Genomic DNA, 21,024 nt, shown 5'->3' on the forward strand with positions numbered 1-21,024 from the left:
AATGCAATTCTCAGGGGGACATGAGGGGGGAAATTATGATAATTTGAATATACTACCGGGTTTCTACTGATACAAAGCTTAATGCTAATCGCTGAAGTAACCCTTTAAGCTCACATGTAGTCATTTTTATAGCTTTATTTATTGATTTTAAAACTTATTTGTATGACCTTTTATATAGGCTATTTATATTAATTTCAACTAAGTGCCTATTAATGATTGATTAACTAAAATGATACATGTGTAATTGATTAAGGGTATAATAATTACATAAATGATATCTAAATTGTTACGTCTATGACATATTGTATGCTGTGTATATGTTCCTGTGTGTCCTCTCTGACAGGATTGGCCCAAGGCTTAACGAGAGACCGTCGATGGTTGGACCAGAGATGAGGCCTGGACTATAAATTCCTCCAAGTCTCCCTGGAGGGCGCTCTCACTTTTTGCACTCTCTTTGTTACTTGTCATGATCGCTGCTGTGTGTCTCTCTCCTTGATCCTTATTGCTCATGTGTTAGCCTTGGTGTTCAGCTTTAGTGAAAATGCTGTTTAAGTAAGTTACAGAGTGCTGTTAACCATTGTGAGAGCTTTATGTCCTGAACGTCCATGTCCCATGAACCTGTTTGTAAATCACGTGTGTAGCTGTAGGGGGTGAGTGCCTTATTTATCACCCTTTTCTCCCGTTTTGTTGGATAGATAGGGAGGTAGGTTATGTTGTTGTATTTTGGTTTCTTTATTTTGATGCACAGGGAAGTTAGTTTATTAATGGGAAGTTAGAGTGTTGTTTGTTCATTATTTTGGCATTTGCTCACCCCTGATCATTTGCTTCAGTTCTTTTGTTTACTTATTTTGTTTTTGGTTGGTGTTCTCCAATGGCTGCTGCACAAAAGAACTGATCTGAAAGATCTAAGAAACTGAGAAAATAAAATGAGTACTTGAACAGCCATTTTGTGTTGTGTCATTTATGTTGCGGTCCTGACCTAGACCGGGGCCGTAACAAAATCATTCAAAATTATTATTATAAATAAGCATTGTTTAAAGACAGACGCTTTAGTCTTTAATAGCCATTTGCTATGTAGTGACCTTTAATTTGGAGTAGAAACAGGGGGAGTGACTTTATTGGATCAGAGGTGTGTCACTTTGCTCACAGCCGATTGGTCCAATCTCAGTTTGGCATCTTTTATCCAGAACATAACCTGCCCTGGAGCAGGTTAGCCGTGGAGCGCAAGTTACTATGGAGATGAACACTGCTAAAACCAATTTAATGGTACCTAAAACCCAGGATTAACTAAACCGACTTCATGGTATAGGCCCCAGGTTTCTGTGAAATGAAGTGATGTGTACACCATGTTAAACTGCAGCAACATATCTCACTTTCCTTTCACCCTTTTTATAGCACTAGTTAGAGCAGAAATATATATATAATACTGTGTGTAGTCCAGCCATGACACAAAAACAGGCAGTTATGACATCAAAAGTTTAGGTACTAGTGAATGTCACAATCCTCTATTACAATTTAGTATTTGCGTTTTCCACACTGTCCCACCTTTTTCTGATTTGGGGTTGTAACTTCATAACTTTTACTTGCATTGACCTAGTGAATATTTTCTTTAAGTTGTACTCTTTTATAGACAGCTCTTTTCTTCTTGCGGTGTAAATTTGTTTAAATTCATATTATTTTTCAATCATGTAATATTCTGCAGAAGAGAGAAATTAATCTCGCTGCTTCTCTCGCGAGAAGTGAATCTCAGTTTTACTGATCCACAGCATGTGATTGGCTGTTCACTACTGATGTCACAGCTTAACTCCTAAACTCAGGATCAAAGCCTGAGTTGACAGAGAAAGCTGATGATCAGCATCATGGGACCAACAAAGCCTGAATAGATTGGTTTGGTTTTGTCAACTCTGAAACTAATCCCGTAACCCTGAGTTTGTTAAACTACCATCATGGTACAGGCCCCACGTCACTAAGAGTCTCTTGCCCAGAACAGATATTGAAACAAACAGCTAGTGCTTGTCAAACAATGCTTAAGGCCCTTAAAGTAGTACACTTCAAAGAACATATATAAATGGTATGGCAGATTCTTATGATTTAAAATACAAAATAATGTCTAAATCTCAGATCAAACATGATGGGAACTTATTTAGCTTAAACAAATTTAACAAATGCAATGTAACAGCCACTGAAAAAAAAAAAAATCTTCTCATTAGCTATTCGTAGTAACATTTCACTTATCTCCCCACTGAAAACAGTCTCCCGCCCTTCCATCTCAATGACAATTCCAGCTGGGTTACTTGTGTCCAGCAAGACTGATGGGGAGGGACTCCTGGCATGTGTAGCCATGTTTAGGCTATTACGTAGCATTCAGAACAAGAAAAGTCTCATACAAATGTTAAATATCTGACTTTTCAGTGTGTCCTTTAAAGACCCTTCAGTGCTGAAACTGTCGTGATCGGTTTCGGGCCTAACCAAAATAAGTAGTTCCTGCTGACTGATACGTGTCTGAGTTCTGTTCAGGGACAAAATCTGTATTCTTTCAATCACTAACTTAAGTAGATTACCAGTGTTAATACGGTAACACTTTACAGTAAGGTTTCATTGGTATACTTTAGTTAACACAAACTAATAGTGAACAAGACTTCTACAGCATTTATTAATCTTGGTTAATGTTAATTTCGAGATGTATTAATACATTATGAAAATCAAATGTTGTATTATTTGTTAACATTAGTTAATGCACAGTGAACTTATATGAACAAACAATGAACAGATGGATTTTTATTAACGAACATTAACAAAGATTAATAAATAATACTGTAATATATGTATGGCTCATTAGGTAATACACTTACTTGTAAAGTGTTACTGTTATACTAACTGGTATTTTGTGAGAATGTGGGTTACAATTACATGTGGGTTGAAAATTAAGTGAGTCAGTTAAGTCATGAATTTCATATATAATAGTCAAATAAAATATATTTTTTTATATTATAACCTAATTGCGTCCCATTCTTCAAAGCTAAACCTTGACATGGTATGGCAGATAATGTATAAAAAATTTAAACTGAATTAAACATAACATGGACATACATAATATAACATTGTTTTTGTTGTTATTTTAACTGAGCTATAAAAACTTTTTCATTGATGATGAAATAATTTCCTAATCGCAATAAAATCTTAACAAATTTTTACCGTCAAAAAACATTCATTTGAAATGTCAAATCAAATTACTCTGTATGGCCTTTAGAGGATATGTCAATATAAGGAAATTTATTACAAACATGGTATGCAAAAACAATAATTATACTGTTCTGTCAACATACAATTACCCATATGTGGGAGAACCAGTATAAAGGCAGTGCATATTGTACATTATGTTGTACAAATTACAGGTCTGTACACCTAAACATAAAAAAACAACAAATACAAACATGGTCACAATTATACCTATACTCCCATACTGATGTACATAAGTATATGAAAACATCAGTTCAAGTCAACTACACTACTTTGGCAATGAATGGTTTGAATTTATTTACTTTCTCTTTCTCCACTTGAGGACATGGTCAGTTGCGTCCCATGTATCCAAACACAATTTATGGTGTGCCTTTTTTTTTTACCAACATAAAAACAAGACAGATCACTATCATTTAATCCATAATACGGCATTAATCACATTAGAGTTATTAAAAGCATGTTATGCCAACCACCCAAATGTGACCCTGGCCCACAAAACCAGTTATAAGTGGCACGGGTATATTTGTGGCAATAGCCAACAATACATAGTATGGGTCAAAATTATCGATTTCTCTTTTATGCCAAAAATAATTAGGATATTAAGAAAATGTTCCATGAAGATATTTTGTAAATTTCCTACCGTAAATATATCTAAAATGTATTATTATTTGTAATATGTGTTGCTAAGGACTTCATTTGGACAACTTTAAAGGCGATTTTCTCAATTTTTTTTTTTTTTTTTGCACCGCCAGGTTCCAGATTTACAAATAGTTGTATCTCAGCCAACTATTGTTAAATATTATCCTAACAAACCATACATCAATAGAAAGCTTATTTATTCAGCTTTCAGGTGATGAATAAAACTCTTTTTTGACCCTTATAACTGGTTTTGTGGTCCAGGGTCACATAATATGCAACTTGATGTCTAACACTCTTCCGCCGGAACTAGACCCGCGTATAGCCGTTACCGGAAGCAAGTGGTTATAGTTTATAAATTTGTAAATATGGATATTTTTCTAACAAAAATGTATCGCTTCTCTTTAGAAGGCCTTTATTACACCCCTGGCCTGGAGCCGTATGGATTACTTTCATGATGGAAGGATGAGTTTTTTTGGGCTTCAAAATCTCAGGTACTATTAACTCCCATTATAAAGCTTTGAAGAGCCAGGATATTTTTTCATATGACTCCACTTGTGTTTGGCTGAAAGAAGAAAGTCATATACATCTAAGATGGCCTGAGAGTGAGTAAATCATGGGATAAGCAAACTTTGAAATGTTATCAGAGGCAGACAGACTAACCATAGAAGGTTAGAAATCTAGCATACCACTGCTTCCGATGTCAGCAAATGACAAATATTTGGTCAAATGTTTAGAATTCTCATGCCAAGGACTCAAGGACAATGACCAGCTTAATCCACTGACTGCATACATTCATGAACAAGATCAGCGTTATTCACATAGCCACAAAGCCTTGATCTGCATCAAATTTACCCACAACATTCAATAAAGACATCTCGCCCCATTCACATTTGTTCGCTCTCCCTGGATTAAACATGAAAGGAATCATTTGGCCTGTGCAATCCCAATCTCAACATAAACCGTAATAACACACAGAGGCAAGGAGGATTCCAAACAGATTATGGAAACTGCAGGATTAAGCCCAAACGGAAAGTTAAGACGCGAGTGAGTGACAGAGAGAACAGGAGGGAGAATGTGTGTGGCTAAAAGAAGCAGAGATGAACTGTAATTATGATAAATGAAAACCTTGCTCCTCACTGACAGCACCTAATGCAGCCTTCATGGTTGGTTGGAGGTACCTTACTCCAACCGTCTTCCTTAGAGTAGAACAGTGATGGAAAGTGCAGATGTACAGCTTTGGCAACTTGATCTAAATCAAGAAACTTGCTGCATCAAAACGTGGAATGGTACCACATATGGTATGATGTCACTTTTTGTAAAGACCTGAATTGTATTAATTGTATTGATCTCAATCAGAAAGAAGAAAAACCCACTGGAACCCAATGTTTCTGAAAGTGTTTCCTGCATTATTAAGTGGTTCTGCAATAGCACAACTGAAACAACACGAACAACAAAGCACAACGAGTGAGGTTCCGAACAAATGACCGGTTCATTCCGTACTACATGCCTTTTTGTAGAAAACTGATACGCTTAGTCTTCATTTCATGCGTGTCAAAATTAAATTTATATTTTCATGATATTTATTTTCAGTTCTATTCTTTTCTTTATGTTTTAATTAGCAAAAAAAAAAAGGTGTTTTCTTGTAGGCCTAACAACTGGTAGTTTATAAAATAGCCTAAATATAAACGGTAACACTTCACAATAAGGTTCAATTTGTTAACATGAACTAATAATGAAAAATAATTGATTTAAAGCATTTATTATTCTTCATAATGCTAATTTCAACCTTTATTATCAAAAGTTGTGCCTGCCATATTTAGTGGACCTGAGGTACTAACAATGAACAGCTTTACTTTTATGAACTAACGTTAACAAATGAATTGCTCATTGTCAGTTAATTTCAGTAGGCTAAATTAATTTTGGGTATGTTATTATAAAGTGCTACCATAAATATGCCACGTTTTGTTTGTTTAGAAATTGTACCGATAGTAAACAGTTAGCTTGCATTTTATTTAATAGCAGTCTGTAAAAAGTAATTAAAAGTCTGTGCAAACAAGAACTGTACTTTTACATTATTTCTGATTATAACTGTTATTGTAAATGCGGTTTTGGCACAGGGACTAAAGAATCATTCGTGGAATAGCCAATGTGTTACAGGACATACCAACATTCCTTACATACATGTTCAATCGCCATGATGCCAGAAAAAAAAAACAAGCAGCCGACAGTCATGGATGCGCTGACACAACGCCAATACGACGGACAGCGGTGATCTGACCTCCTCAGCTCGAGGAAGAGCTGGTAGCGCAGGAACATGTCCTGTCTGGACAGATGCAGCCCAGACCACGTATGACTGGTTTAAAAGAAGACTTCTTAATGAGGCAACAGGAAGACAACTTTATAACCGATCGATCCTATTTCCCACTTCGTCATATTAAATCAATAACACAACCGGACCGACGCCATTACAAAACTTGCTCTACATGTTTTTTAAATATCTGCCATGTTTCTGTATTTCCAAAGGGGTTTTGTAGTGCTCTTAACGCATGTGTTTGTTTGCGTTCTTAACGTTTACAGCTGTGATTGCAGCTGCGTGATGCTCGCGATCTGGGAGAGATGAAACTCTGGTACTTACGCCCTGGTTTTTGGGAAGCCCATTGACAGCAGTACATCCAGACTATTTCCATGTTTGACAGTTCCTGGCCGGCTCTGCCGCTGCATCCGTGGAGCGACTTTGGCATATAGGTCCTCTTTTGCAGCCATGGTTCAGCTTTCCATTTGGTTTCAGAACAGCGATGTGCTTACTTTTGATGTGTCCAAATGGACGGACACGACACACATTTAAAACATCGAATCAAGCGCTACAGTAAAGGCTGGTTCAAAAACGCCCCATTATCTCCCACAGTCGGACAGACAGAAGTCTTGGCGGACGCGCTACAATGTTTCTAAACACAAAATGATTTGAGCTTCCTGCTGGAGCGCTCATGTCATTACAGTTTGAGAAAGGGGTCACCAGTCGGAAGTCAATCTCATTTGCTTCGCGAATCGACAACCATCGTTGTCGCCTGCCACAGGAAGAAATATCTTTCGAAGGAGTCTATCGCGGCTCGGCGTATAGTTAGAAATGCTGTTGCAGGCTCGTCGCGAGCGAAATCTATCAATACTTGTTACATCGGTTCCTCCTAGACATGTCTTATTTATGAATGGGGCTTGACTGAAAGCGGAAGCAGCCTATCAGCAGACGGGGCACGCCAAACCCCGCCCCCTCATCCTTAAAGTCGCAGTTTTGAAAGGTGACGTTGAGCAGATCAGATGCATTCGAATGGCAGGCAGCGCAGTTCGGTGAGAAGCATCGTCGTCATCGACGTTCTCACATTCAGCCGAGCGTTCTTATGTAACAATGCGCAGAATGGAACGTGGAACGCATCATGTGGAAGATACTTATATTTTGTAAAATGTTAAGGGTTGTATATGGCCATAACAGAGAAAGGAGTAAAGTCTTGAATATCATTCATTCAGAAACCAGTGAATGAACTGTAAACAAAGCTGCCTTGTGCAGATACTGTATTTGATTCAATTTTATGGAAGAAGAAAAAAACAGCCTATGAAAATCAATAAAATTCCAAATTAATTTTATTTTCCAGACATCCTGTTGAACCTCATAGATACATGCCAATGGCAAACCGATTTCAAGAGTTCAAAGCGGTGCAAAATGTGTTGTTCCTACACTGCCTCCTAGTGATCATATTCAGAACATTTTAGATCTCATGAGGTTATTGACACGTTAAGAAATAATTAGAAAATAAATATATTAATTCACAATCTCATTCCACGTGATAGAACATTTATATTTCCAAAAAGAGAGTCAAACTGTTCAGTTGAGACAACCACAAATAACATTGCTTAATTTCACATTCAGAGGTCAGCACTACATATAATATTGCATAGGTAATATTCAGTAAGTTTAATTTATTGGAAAAAGGGGATCAAGTCAGACATTAAAAACAAACAAGAAAACTGCTTTGTAATTTGTTTCCAGTTGAACAATGCAGAGAGAGGTCAATAAACCATGATTTTAAATCCAATAAAGTCCAGAAATAACTATTTACATTTATGAATGAAGTATAAAACACATAAAAATACAAACAAAGTACACTATCATAAAAAATACCAGTGAAGTAAACAAAAACATAGGATGACTACAATGTAAGGCAAATGTTTATATCAAGGGGAAGGGGGATTGTTTCCTGAATGGGGAACATTCAAAGTACCTTCTTTTCCCCCAAAAGCTTTTATCCCATAGTGCAGAATCACATAGAATTAGCCTTGGATGCCTCGATCCATAAATAACTAATCCAATGAATATAATTTGAGCAAATTATATTAATAAAGGATTGCTAATAAACCCTTTAAGTTTGTTTTCCATTCACAGATTAATCGTGGTTCAATAAATTACATTTCTATTCATTTCTGCAAAAGAGAGAGACAGAATTTAGACTCCTAAAACTAAATCTGTATGTTTAAGCTACTGCATACACATTTATGATGGCTTAAAGCTTTTGGACATTTCTATGGTCAACTAGTATGGTAGACAGGACGGGGAGGCACATTAGATGTCACACTTTTCACATACAAACAGATCAGGATTTGTATGAACTTAAATAGAAAAAAAAAATTGATCTAGGCAACAAATCTTGACATTTCATCCAAAGCAGCACAGGCTACACCACAAAAGATGATTTCTGTCTGAATTCCCCCTGAAACAGACACACAAAACAGTGTAAACAGAATTATTTTACCAGTACCACTTCTCTGGTGAAGAATAGAATAGAACACAAATTGAAAAGGACATTCAAAATGAACTACTGCAAACAGAATTGCAAAGAGGAATTCCATTCAGCGGTTAAATATAATTTACACAACTAAGCAAGTGTGTTGTACTTACATCCCCATCATCCCCATCAACTGCTCTAGGCTGTGTATATACAGCTTGTGATTTCGGTTTGCTGCAAGAGATCATTTATCATTTTAGAACATATTTAATGCAAGATATAGTATTACATGATTATGCCCTGGTTTCACAGACAGGGTTTAGATTAAGCCAGGATTAGGCCTTAGTTCAATAAGGACATTTAAGCAGCTTTTATAAACGTGCCTTAGAGAAAAAAAAAACATTAATGGTGTGCATCTTTAGACAAAACAATGGGACTGATATATTTTAAGATTTGTCAATGCAAGTTGCTTTCAGTTAAAACAACTCAAACATGCATTTTAGTCTGGGACTAGGCTTAAGCCTTGTCTGTGAAACTGGGGGATAAAGATTTAAAATTGTATGTGGCATAGAAATAAACTCATACCTTTCAGCCATTACTGTGGAGGAAGAAAAAAAAAAACAGCAAATTAGTCAAATAGTTTTTAATTTCTAATTATTATAGCCATGGCATCTAATGACTTGAATTTAAAATGATTCCCCTCTCCCTCTCTCAGACACATACAAATAAGCAGTAAGAACTTACCTGGTAGATATCCCTTTTTATTGGCAAACCAGAGACCAAAGAGGAGCAACCCTACTGCCAGCAATGCCACAATAACCCCCGCAACAATGCCACCAACATTCAGATCACCTACAATAAAGAAAAACAACAAATTAAAGTCATCTGTTCGAGAAGCAAATAACAAAAATCATACTTGGTTGGTTATCTCCTCTATAGAAGGTCGTCATAAAGATCAATATGTTGCTTTTAGAATAAATATAGAATTTTCGAGCTATGGCAGAGAGCGGGAGTTAAAGCTAGGCCTGTCACGATAACTACTTTTTGTTTCGCGATATATCGTCCCAGAAATAATTGCGATAAACTATATTATTGTCATTTTAAGACTATTTTATGCCACTGAATATATAATCCTAATATAACAACATAATAATGCAAGTAGACCTACACACTTTCAAATGACAACCTTTTAATTCTTTAGATCATGGAAATTAAGGGTAAAAAAATATATCCTAAATAAATTTGAATAAATAGTAAATAAACATTTTCCCTTGTGAAACGGCTTAAACACTCGTCATTCTGCGTTGACATTTATATGTGCACCAGAATAGGGTATTGCGGCTTTGAAATCGAGTACATTTGGGCTTATTATTCCAAACTGTCAGTAGTTGTCAGGAAAACACTATAACGCCTCAAATGGTGCCTATTTTTCACCTGACGATAACCGCTCTGTGTATGAAGGAACTGCCCGAGAACCACTTTCGCCTCCGTCACGGAAAACATACAAGATGACAGCACAATTGAGTTAAATGTTGGTGACATTCATTATCATGTAAACATAATGGGCGATATATTGCATCACAAAAAATTATTGAGGTCATGTACATATATTGAGCGATGATATATCGATGTATTGATTATTGCGACAGGCCTAGCCCGTTCAAACTAAGAATGAGAACTACATCAGCATCCACACCAACACACTGATGTTCTGTTCGTTAAAAGCAAATGCTGCAGTTGTCGTCTGTAGCTTTAAATGCTCAAGCTATTTAAAGTCAAGTGGATTCTGATTTGTTGTTGACTAGGTCTGCCCCAGTAAAAATTTCCTCTGTTACAGTAGATGCGTCTAAGACTAAGACTAATGACTATTTTATAATACAACGTTGTAGCTGAGGAGAGGTAACTACCAGGCTAACGCTTACCGTTGTGATGAGTAGTATGTGAATTCATATTTTTTTTGTTGACCAAGGACATCCCGTTTTCCAGATCTAATTTACTTGGCACACATTTGATGGATAATGTTAGCTTGTTAACCTGCTAAAATAATGTTTGCTTATCTCTTCAGGCATCATTTGTAAAGTCTTTGTCTTGATTTAGTCATCATCAGTGAAAGCTTTTTGAAGTGATGGACCCTTTTTAAACAAATTAGTGGCGGCATTTTGGACATCTTTCCCTCTTCTGAAAGCTGTAATCTATATCAGTGTTTCCCAACCTTTTTTCAGTCATGGTACCCTTTGAAAATGTTCTCAATTTTGTGGCTTATTGTTACGCTAGGGGTGTAACGGTACAGATTGCTCACGGTTCGGTTTGTATCACGGTTTTAGGTTCACGGTTTCGGTGCGGTTCAGTATTTGCTATGTTCAGGGAAAAAAGGACTACTATCAAATAAAAATAAAGAAAAGAATAAGAACAAATAATTTGAATACAAGCAGCAGGACAAATAAATACTATCGAGCAAAGATACTATTAAATTAAACTATGCTTTTCAGGTTTTTCAGGTCCGTAAATAGTTTTCAAGTACCGAAAATGATCAAATGTAAAATAACTGCATATTTGACTGTATAAATTAAAGATTAATCCTATTAAACTTACACAAGCTATTCAATCAAGAGCAGTGAGTGAGTGAGTGATGTCCTTGTCTTTTGTTGTTGGACATTAAACAGACAGCAGTAAAGGCTACTGCCCCTTTAAGACCTAAAGCACGGACATGTGTCGTCTTTCTCGAATGTATAAAGTTTACTCAAGGCATATACAGACTATGTCTGCTAGAATACTCATCAAGATGGACATGTTGACATACTTTTTGTGTGAGTTTGTCCGTTCAAGAGCAAGACTTGAAACTTGAAAGAGAACTCAATATGTGTGCACTGTGAGACGTGTGCGCGCTGTCGGATGAGTACGCAGAGAAATTCTCACAGCACGCGCGACTTCTCATTCGCGTCTTCTGGCACTACACCCGGGTGATGACGGCAAAAATGACTGGTCATATTCGAACATCCGGCAGCACTCGCATGCATTGAACATAGTTTACAAAGAGAGAATTATTTGAAACGTGAGAAAAAAAAAAAATATATATATATATATATATATATAAATTAGGGATGCACCGATCCACATTTTTCCACTTCCGATCCCGATACCTGAATTTGGATATCGGCCGATACCGATACTATTCCGATACCAGAGCTGTGTTTGCTTTAATATTATTATTATCATTATTGTTGATTTTATATGATGCTGACATAAACTCCACTCAACAGGCAAGTATGATATGAACATAATAGTGACCCAAATTATCACGGTTATCAATTTATATTTGAAAATCAACAAACAAAAAATAAATCAAGCAGCTCTAAGCACTTTTTTAAGCTAGATTCTGTGGGATTTCCTTCCTTATAATAGCCGTCGTCAATGGCAACGCATAATGCATAAATCTCTAATATTACATCTGTAGATATATTCTCAAGCAATATTCTCAGTGTTCTATCAGCTATGACACATTTAAATCTAGCATATTTTGTGTAAGAGCCCATACAGTATTCTAGTGAAATAAAGCATATATTTTCATATGACTTGACAGTTTATTTGATTAAATATCAAAAATCCAAAAGGTGTGCATCATACCGAACACCTAGATGAACACTTTACAGTCAGTTTTATGACTAAGTCATTCTCTTCAAATGCCATTTAAGTTAGAAACGTGTATAGCCTACCAATGTTGTATGTAACTTTAGAGACGGTCCCTAGATTCGCGAACGTCAAGCCAACCTAATGCCAGATGCGCTGTGGTTCTGCGTTGTTTTTTTTAAACTATTTTCGGTGCTGAAATATAACTAAAACTGTCAATCACTGTATGATGAATTAATCTCCTGCGTGCATCGCACGTTCATCTCTGCTTTGAGTGTAGATTTCAGCGAGAGCCGCGCGCGCTCTGAACAAAACTCCGCTAATCTGAACGCCTCTGATTATTATATTCATAATCTCAATATAAACACGTGTGATTGGTTATAATGCGCAACGCGATCATAACAGATGGCTTTTGAGAAAACCATAATAAGTTTAAAGTGGCTGGTGTGAGTGTTACACAGCCGAAATACACGCAGATGGCGATTGTCAATGTCAAGCCCTGATTATTATCTCTTAAATGTCACCCTAGTCTTGTCTGCTTTTTTAAATGTTTGATTGCGTTCGTTGTGTTGTACGACGCGAGGGAGCTTCCACCAGTTTTGCAAACATTGTCTTGCTCTGCGGTGTTTCCAGTGTGAAGTATTTCCACGCAGCTGACATGTTGGCTAGCCACAATGCTGCTCAATGCTATCCTGCTGCAAACTGCGGAATAGATTTCCTGAGTGGGGCGTGTCTCATAACTCTGTGTCTCATTGAGCCGCGCCTCCGTTCAGGAAATCCATTCCATAGTTTGCAGCCAGCTAGCAGACAAGCCGGCGGGAATCACTTTTGGAAAGCGCAGACGTGGCTCATGGGTATCGGATTTCTCCGCAGGTTGGATTGGGAAAATCCGATACGTGAATTAAGCTGGTATCGGTCTCGATACCGATACTGGATCGGATCGGCCCCATACCTAATATAAATATATATATTTGAAGGACTTTTACACGGCACCCCTGCTCTCGTCAGGCGGCACCCCAACACTGCTCTATATATTCCCCTAATATCTTAAGTCGTGGAAATGCTATAATGTATTTTTTTTCTTTTGCTATTGGAGCAAATGGAAATACAAAATGTTAATTGCCGTCATCTGACGACTTCCACTTCTGAAAACTCCAGAAATGTGAAACGGATCCATTAGTTAATTTAGGGGGCTGGCTAGTTAGTTTGCTAATGAAAATCCGGGGGGGGGGGACCAAATTAAATCTGTTCATCATTTAAAGCAATCAAGTCTCTTCAGAAAATTTGAACTAAGCCACTCAATTCATGTGGATTCGTTTTACGATCTCTTTATGAACTTTTTGAAGCATCAAAGTGGTATTTGCGTAGACTGTCAATGGAGGAACAGAAATCTCTCAGATTTCATTAAAAAGATCTTCATTTGTGTTCCAAAGACAAACAAAAGTCTTACGGGTTTAGAAGAATTTTCACCCCACAATGAACGAATCACTCTCTGAGACAACTTGTTATTACAGAGTCATATAAAAGATTCGTTCAAAATTAACAAATCATAATTCATAATAGACCCATCTCTATTACTTACGGACTTCCATCTGCATGGCATCGCCACGCTGAGGGGCACCTTCTCCATTACTGGCCTCACAGAAATATGAACCGGTATCCAGCTTAGACACACTCGGGAACTCCTGATCAAACAAACAAAACAATTTATCTTACATAAACCTAGAATTATACTGAAGTGCAAAATGACATTTCAATAATAGCAATATACAGTATAGTACTGAATGTTTTCACCAAAGAGTTTGATGTGATTTATACATACCCACTCATTAAATATGCTATTTTGTATTTCCCAATATTTTAGATCAACACTCACCAGGTTACCATTGAAAGCGTTAATCTTGTAGGTGAGGTTTTTAAAAGAGGGGAACTTGCTGGGATCCTCAGGAAGGGGAGTGTTGTCTTTGTACCACTTATAGGTGGGTGGGGGGGAACCAACGTTATCGAAGCAGGTCAGAAGGGCGTTACTGCCTGTTGTGACCGATGAAGGAACTCTGGATACAGGCTTGGTAGGAGGCACTGGAGTGGAGGGAATTACAGTGGGAATTGTAAGGCTAATTATATATACAACAGGGCTAAAGGCACACCTTAAGAACATTTTTGTATTGAACATTGATGGAGCAATGGTTTATTTGGTAAATGTATCTTATAAATGTATGAGGTGGCATGATTGGCCTTTTACCCCACACAATATGTTTAATATCATATTTTTAAATATGATGGTTTCATTATAAATATGGTGATTATCTCTAAGGTGGACACCCAACTTAATATATGATATTTACCATCTGAATCGAACCATGTCATATCAACAAATGGAAAAGTCAGCCAGATTTTTCATTTTTATGTTAACTATTGCGTCTTTTGCCCCAAATACCATACTTTCACATATTCTTCCGTTATTGAAAAACTGTTGCATTAATTAGCTTGAACAAAACTTAGCTTGAAAATCATTAAGATGACATTTGTCTCAATATATATTCAATAATTTTAGCAATTCTCATTTGCTAATTAAATCTACAACATTTAAAAAAAACATCATATATTAGATCAAATTAGCGCAGAATCAACTTTGCATTGCTGTCCGCGACTATGTCAAGAATCAGCCATCATGTGCATCTTGAAAAGTGGGTTTTGGAAAGTGCTGCAGCAATTTTTGCAGTGGTTTACGTTAAAATAAAATAAAACCTTTTACCCCATTTCGCTCCATTGTACCATATATATATATATATATATATATATATATATATATATATAAAAAACATTATTTAGATCAAAGCTATATATTGTAACATAACACTGGAACCCACTGACTTTCATTGTATGCATCACTTTTTCAAAATATATTCTCGTGTTCCACAGAAAAAATAAATGCATATAGACTTGGAACTAAATAAGGGTGAGTAAATAATGACCGTAGTTCACATTTTTGAGTGAACTATCCCTTTAAAACAGCAGGACTGTAAGCTATTTCAGCAGTTTTGCTGATTTCTAATAGGCTTAGCCACTGAATTAGACCACCCATGAACATTGTAATTGGCTAAAAGTAGGCTGGGCCACTCCCAGACACTTTGTTTGCTGTTTATAGTCTAGGGTTATGATTTCTCAGGTATCAGGTATCTATCAGGTAGTAAATGTTTATGTGAACAACACAATATGATTTACCAAGGACAGTGAGTTTGATTGTCTTCTCGCCATATCCACCATTTCCAGACACCTCACAGTCATAGTCTCCAGTGTCTGCTCGCGTCACCTTGTTAAATCTCAGTCCTCCATTATACAAAGTGATACGGTTTGCATACTGAGCTGATGAAAGAAAAAAAGACGCACATCTTTCCTCAAATTGTCATTTTTTCAGATCAATAACACACAATAAGGAAATGCAACTGCAATGATGACACTGGATGACAACACAAAGGTAAACTTTTCATCCATACCAGTTGGCTTGCTATCAAAGTAAATGAACGACTGAGAGCCCTTGAGATCCTTGAACTTCCATTCCACTCTGGGTGTTGCTCCAAAGTCAGCGGTGTAGGTACATTGCAAGTCAACTCCTGAAAAACAGGTAGTACTTTGAATAATAACCTGTCCTTATCCCAGTCAGTAGCGAGAGGCTCTCCAATAAATGATTACATGTGTAACAAACACCACACAAATTACTATGAGTTACTTCAGTGCAAAACCTATGCAGGCAGGCACCTTATCAACCACACCACATTCTCCATTAGTAACATCTGACAGACAGCTCATGACGACACTCAGAAACTATTATAAATGAAACTTACCCTCATTCTCTTTCACTTTTACTGAGGGACTACCAACATTAACCGTAAAGTCGACAGATAATATGCCTGCAGATAGAAAGAGACAGAATGATTCAGTACTAAATTACATCAGTAAGAAGAAAATCTTAAAATCACATTAATTAAACACTATAAATTGCATAAACAGTGCCATCCAGAGTTGAATGGTGTTCTGACAACGTCATCATATAAGCCGGACACTTATTTATTATTGTATTACATAGCAACATCAGGATATGAAGTATCAAACATGTAAGATGGAACTCTGTTCATTTGGGCAGGCTCAGAAAAAAAATGTAATTCCTGAAGCTATGCAAATGAAGAAAACCTATTATGGTATTAAAAACATGAAATGTCCATATAGTTTACAAACATCCCATGTAATCTTCTAATGTGTTCTATACTTATTGGACATCCTAGCCTGGTTTGAACAACTGTAAATGTTTCAGATAGTGTTCAAATGTGTTTCAGACATATATCTTCTCAAAGAGGCAAAGGTTGAAGAAAGACATTTGTGTTTTGAACATTTACCCTTTAAAATGACCTACTTTATTGACAAACATAACAGTAAAGGATGTTGGGTCACCAAGTCCAAAAGGAGAAAACAAATACAGGTCTATTACAATACAAAACACATGCTGATATGTTGCTACAAACATCATTCATAATTATTTCATAAGTTTCCCACACTATTTGCCATTCTAACCTGTTTTTCCCCAGGGGACTTGAGGGTGACGTTATAAACAAACACGATACTCAAATACTCTGAATTCATGAGTTCCCCCATCTGCTCTACAGGATGTTGTGTGTGCGCGCAGTCGATGCTATCAACAAACAACTGTCCGCGTCACTGCCTGAGTACTAATACAATTCGATAACAAAAAAAAAAAAAAATCAACACACGTTTACTATTTTAGTCTATTGCGACTATACTGTTAATGTAATTTGTTTTTATTTGGTCACGCTTCCTGGACTGCTTTTCCGCGGTCACATATTCCTGGTTGTCGAGCTCAGGTTTCGGGTGGGGGATGGGCGAGGTGGAAATACAGGTTCTCCAGGTGATACCGCCGAGCCGTGAAAGACCTTCTTTCGCGTTTAAACAGCATTGCTATTACATTTAATCTGCTGGTTTTATTGAAAAAACGTAACTTACGATAACTAGGTATCATATGAAAACAGAGAAGCCTAGTTTTGCTACGTACAAGTTGTTTTATCCAAACGGTTCTTAATTGACAAGAGCCGATTCAAAACAACGAATCGTTACCTGGTTGAATAATGTCACATTTGAGTGACAGGTAACGTTACAATGATGGTTTCTGTTCTTGCAGACCTGTACTAAATAAACTAATCATTTAAACGCCGAACTCCACTATACGCAAATAGTAATTGACGACGTAAATCGACGACGAGTAAATAACATTGACGAAACTCAAGTATGAGTAAGTATTTTAGCAAAGTAGCAGCTAATTAAAAAAGTTCAAAGTTTACACTGAATAATTCACAGAAGTCAATGACTCGACGTAATACAAAATGAAATGTAAACATGATTCAAACACTGAAAACATGGACGCCTAAGTTACCTGTGACTGAGATAGAGAGGCACACAAAGACGAAGGTCAACATATCCACTCTGAAACGATACAAGTCTTCCAATATATTCCACTTTTCTTTTCTAAAAAAAAAATACCTGGTTTAATATTGTTACTACAACTTTTAGAGAGGTGTGTATTTGCTAGCCCCTCGCAAAGCCAAGTAAAGATAAACTGAAAGGTTGAAACTAAACGCCCTTCCGAGTGATACCGTGCTACCTGTGCCGTGCTGTGATTGGTTAGATACGAGACACTATGGCACTCCCACTGCATGACGTATTGAAAGTAAACGGAGGTTCAAGGAAGACAAACTCTCAGAATAAACCCATCCTTATTATGATTTAGACATTACCTGGGAATTATACATAACTCAGTCAGTATCTCAAACGATAAGATCTTCAGGAACAAACTTGTCAGGAATGTGGAGAACCATAAGGTACAAGTCTTGTCAAATAACAAAGTTTGGGAACTTTGGATATACACCAGTCAAAATTTTGGAAACTGTACTATTTTGATTGTTTTGTTTTTGTCTCTTCGGCTCACCAAGGCTGCATTTATGTTATTAAAAATACAAAAAAAGCTGTAATATTGTGAACTGTTTTCTATTTGAATATATTTTAAACTGTAATTTATTCCTGTGATGCAAAGCTGAATTTTGAGCATCATTACTCCAGTCTTCAGTGTCACACATGATCCTTCAGAAATCATTCTAATATGATGATTTGCTGCTCAAGAAACATTTATGATTATTATCAATGTTGAAAGCAGTTGTGTAAAACAATTTTTAGGATTCTTTGATTAATAGAAAGTTCAAAAGAAGCTTTTGTAACATTGTACTACCGTTCAAAAGTTTTGGGTCGGTAAGAATAAAAAAAAAAAACAATTGTGGAAAAGAACTTAAAGAAATGAATACATTTATTCACCAAGGATGCATTGAATTTATCAAGTGACAGTATAAACATTTATAATGTTGCAAAAGCTTTATTTTTCAGATAAATGCTGTTATTTTGAACTTTCTATTCATTAAATAATCCTGAAAAAAATTATACACAACTGTTTTTAATATTGATAATATTAAATGTTTCTTGAGCAGCAAATCGGCCAATTAGAATGATTTCTGAAGGATTATGTGACTAAAGACTGGAGTAATGATGCTGAAAATTCAGCTTAAATCACAGAAATAAATTGCATTTTAAAATATATTCAAAAAGAAAAAAGTTATTTTAAATTGTAAAAATATTTAATAATACTACAGTTTTTGCTGTATTTTGGATCAAATGAATGCAGCCTTGTGAGCAGAAGAGACTTTTTTCAAAAACAATCAAAATACAGTTTCCAAACTTTTGACGGGTAGTGTATATGAGGCTATTTAATTTGAGGTGCTGTGAAAACGTTTAATATTCAAAACCTAACGCACAAACCTTATTTTACACACATAAATTGATAGCCTTACCTTCTTTATTAGGGACATGATAAACACTTTCACATTCACATACTGCAATGCCATAAAACTCCATATGGTTCACGACAGATTTGTTTAAATTATAATGAAACATTTTTAAATGCAAAGCCACGACGCATGCGCAAGAATATGACGTAGCGCCAGCGTTCGGGAATCCATGAAATGCACACTTTTGCCCGATTTTGAGAACTACGCCGAGACCTAAAGCACGATCAATGTAGAATTCAACAGCTTAGATACGTGCGTCTTCCTCTGCTTGTAAACAAATCGCTTCTGGGTCATGTGTCCGAACGCCGGATCTGCGTCATATTCTCGCGCATGCGTCGTGGAGGCACACACGGAAGACAAGAACAAGTTGGATAAAGGTGTTATTTAGATTTTTTTTTGCGCACAAAAACTATTGTCGTCGCATCGTAAAATTTTACGACGTTTTAAGTGCCTTTTATGCGTCTTGGGAGTGTAAATGTACTGAATGCCAATGGAGGCCTATCTGAAGCCTTTCTCAGCCATCAGCTTTCAACTAAAATATCTTAATTTGTGTTCCGAATATGAACGGAGGTCTTACGGGTGTCGAACGACATGAGGGTGAGTAATTAATGACATAATTTTCATTTTTGGGTGAACTAACCCTTTAATAAAGGCCTTCTGAAGCGAATTGACACGTTTGTGTAAGAAAAATATCCATATTTAAAACTTTATCAAGTAAACTTTCGGCCGACCGCCTTCCCTGTTCAATTTATGGAAAAATTGTTGAAAGGTCCTTTGCCGATCGAAAGACTAACGCGACCAGGTAGGCTCGTCATGACGTCACGTACGCATCTTGAGTTTCACTTTCAACGTTCAACACTTTTCCATGGAAGGCGGTCGGTTGAAAGTTTACATGATAAAGTTTTAAATATTAATATTTTTGTGGGAAAGTGTTGAATGTTGAAAGTGAAACTCAAGATGCGTACGTGACGTCATGACGAGCCTACCTGATCGCGTTAGTCTTTCGATCGGCAAAGGACCTTTCAACAATTTTTCCATGTCGGCTATTGGTTGGAGCACTGTTTGTTGTGCTTCAACAAATGTTTTGGCCTAAAGACATCGCTTAGAGCACCTTAATCTTCGGCAAAAGAGATTTGAATCACGTTGGTTCTCACGAGAAGTGAATCACACTTTCTCTGTTTTGAAAGGCATGTGATTGGCTGTTCACTATTGACGTCACACTCTCATGTGTACGCGTTCCACGAACTCAGGATCATAGCCTAAGTTGACAGAGAAAGCTGATGATCAGTAGATGATCAGCATCATGATACCAACAAAGATTGGATTGGTTTGGTTTTGTCAATTCCAAAGTAATCCTGTAACCCTGAGTTTGTTCAGCTACATTCATGGTACAGGCCTCTGAAGAGAATAAAGCCGCATTTCCACCGCAGGAACTTTCCCCAGGAACTAGAAACTTTGGGGTGGTACTCAGTGCGTTTCAACCGCAGGAACCAGGGTCTAAATGAAATTCCGGGTAAATATTTCCCCCTCAGAACGGCCCTGCTTGCGAGCATCTTGCGAGTTAGTACTTTTTCAAAGTTCAGGAACTTTTGGGGGTGGGAAATATTTCCTTGGGCACTGAACATGCTGATTGGTTGAGTTCATGCAGCATTTTATTTCAACCGGCATTTTTAAAAGTCAAAGGTCAATGTCCGTAGCTGATAACATACGTTGTCTTATTTTAAATCTAGCTTTACAAGCTTTATAAGCAGAATACGCTTTAGTATCAGTACTCGTCTCTTTTCCACCGTTTTGTTAACCCATAAGATCCCACAGTGACACGGGTGTCACAAACACTGGTGATT

The 21,024-nt window shown here is 36.8% G+C and overlaps 2 protein-coding genes across 2 annotated transcripts in view; both read right to left on the minus strand.

The window, feature by feature from the left end:
- Positions 1-7,095, minus strand: part of ubash3ba (ubiquitin associated and SH3 domain containing Ba) — a 52,260-nt gene extending 45,165 nt beyond the window's left edge. The window contains exon 1 of the mRNA XM_079814933.1: positions 6,515-7,095. Coding sequence (XP_079671059.1) covers positions 6,515-6,642 — 128 coding nt within the window. The 5' untranslated portion in view covers positions 6,643-7,095. The remainder of the gene's footprint in view (positions 1-6,514) is intronic.
- Positions 7,096-7,495: 400 nt separating this feature from the next.
- The window catches only part of LOC307125418 (uncharacterized protein), a 38,614-nt gene continuing 25,085 nt past the window's right edge, over positions 7,496-21,024 (minus strand). Inside the window, exons 11-19 of the mRNA XM_079815269.1 lie at positions 17,722-17,835; positions 16,124-16,189; positions 15,776-15,892; positions 15,504-15,644; positions 14,155-14,357; positions 13,861-13,963; positions 9,392-9,503; positions 8,825-8,885; positions 7,496-8,636 (exon numbers count right to left, since the gene is read on the minus strand). Coding sequence (XP_079671395.1) covers positions 8,601-8,636; positions 8,825-8,885; positions 9,392-9,503; positions 13,861-13,963; positions 14,155-14,357; positions 15,504-15,644; positions 15,776-15,892; positions 16,124-16,189; positions 17,722-17,835 — 953 coding nt within the window. The 3' untranslated portion in view covers positions 7,496-8,600. The remainder of the gene's footprint in view (positions 8,637-8,824; positions 8,886-9,391; positions 9,504-13,860; positions 13,964-14,154; positions 14,358-15,503; positions 15,645-15,775; positions 15,893-16,123; positions 16,190-17,721; positions 17,836-21,024) is intronic.

This window comes from Gobio gobio (genome assembly GCF_949357685.1).
Source record: "Gobio gobio genome assembly, chromosome: 4".
Classification (NCBI taxonomy): Eukaryota; Metazoa; Chordata; class Actinopteri; order Cypriniformes; family Gobionidae; genus Gobio; species Gobio gobio.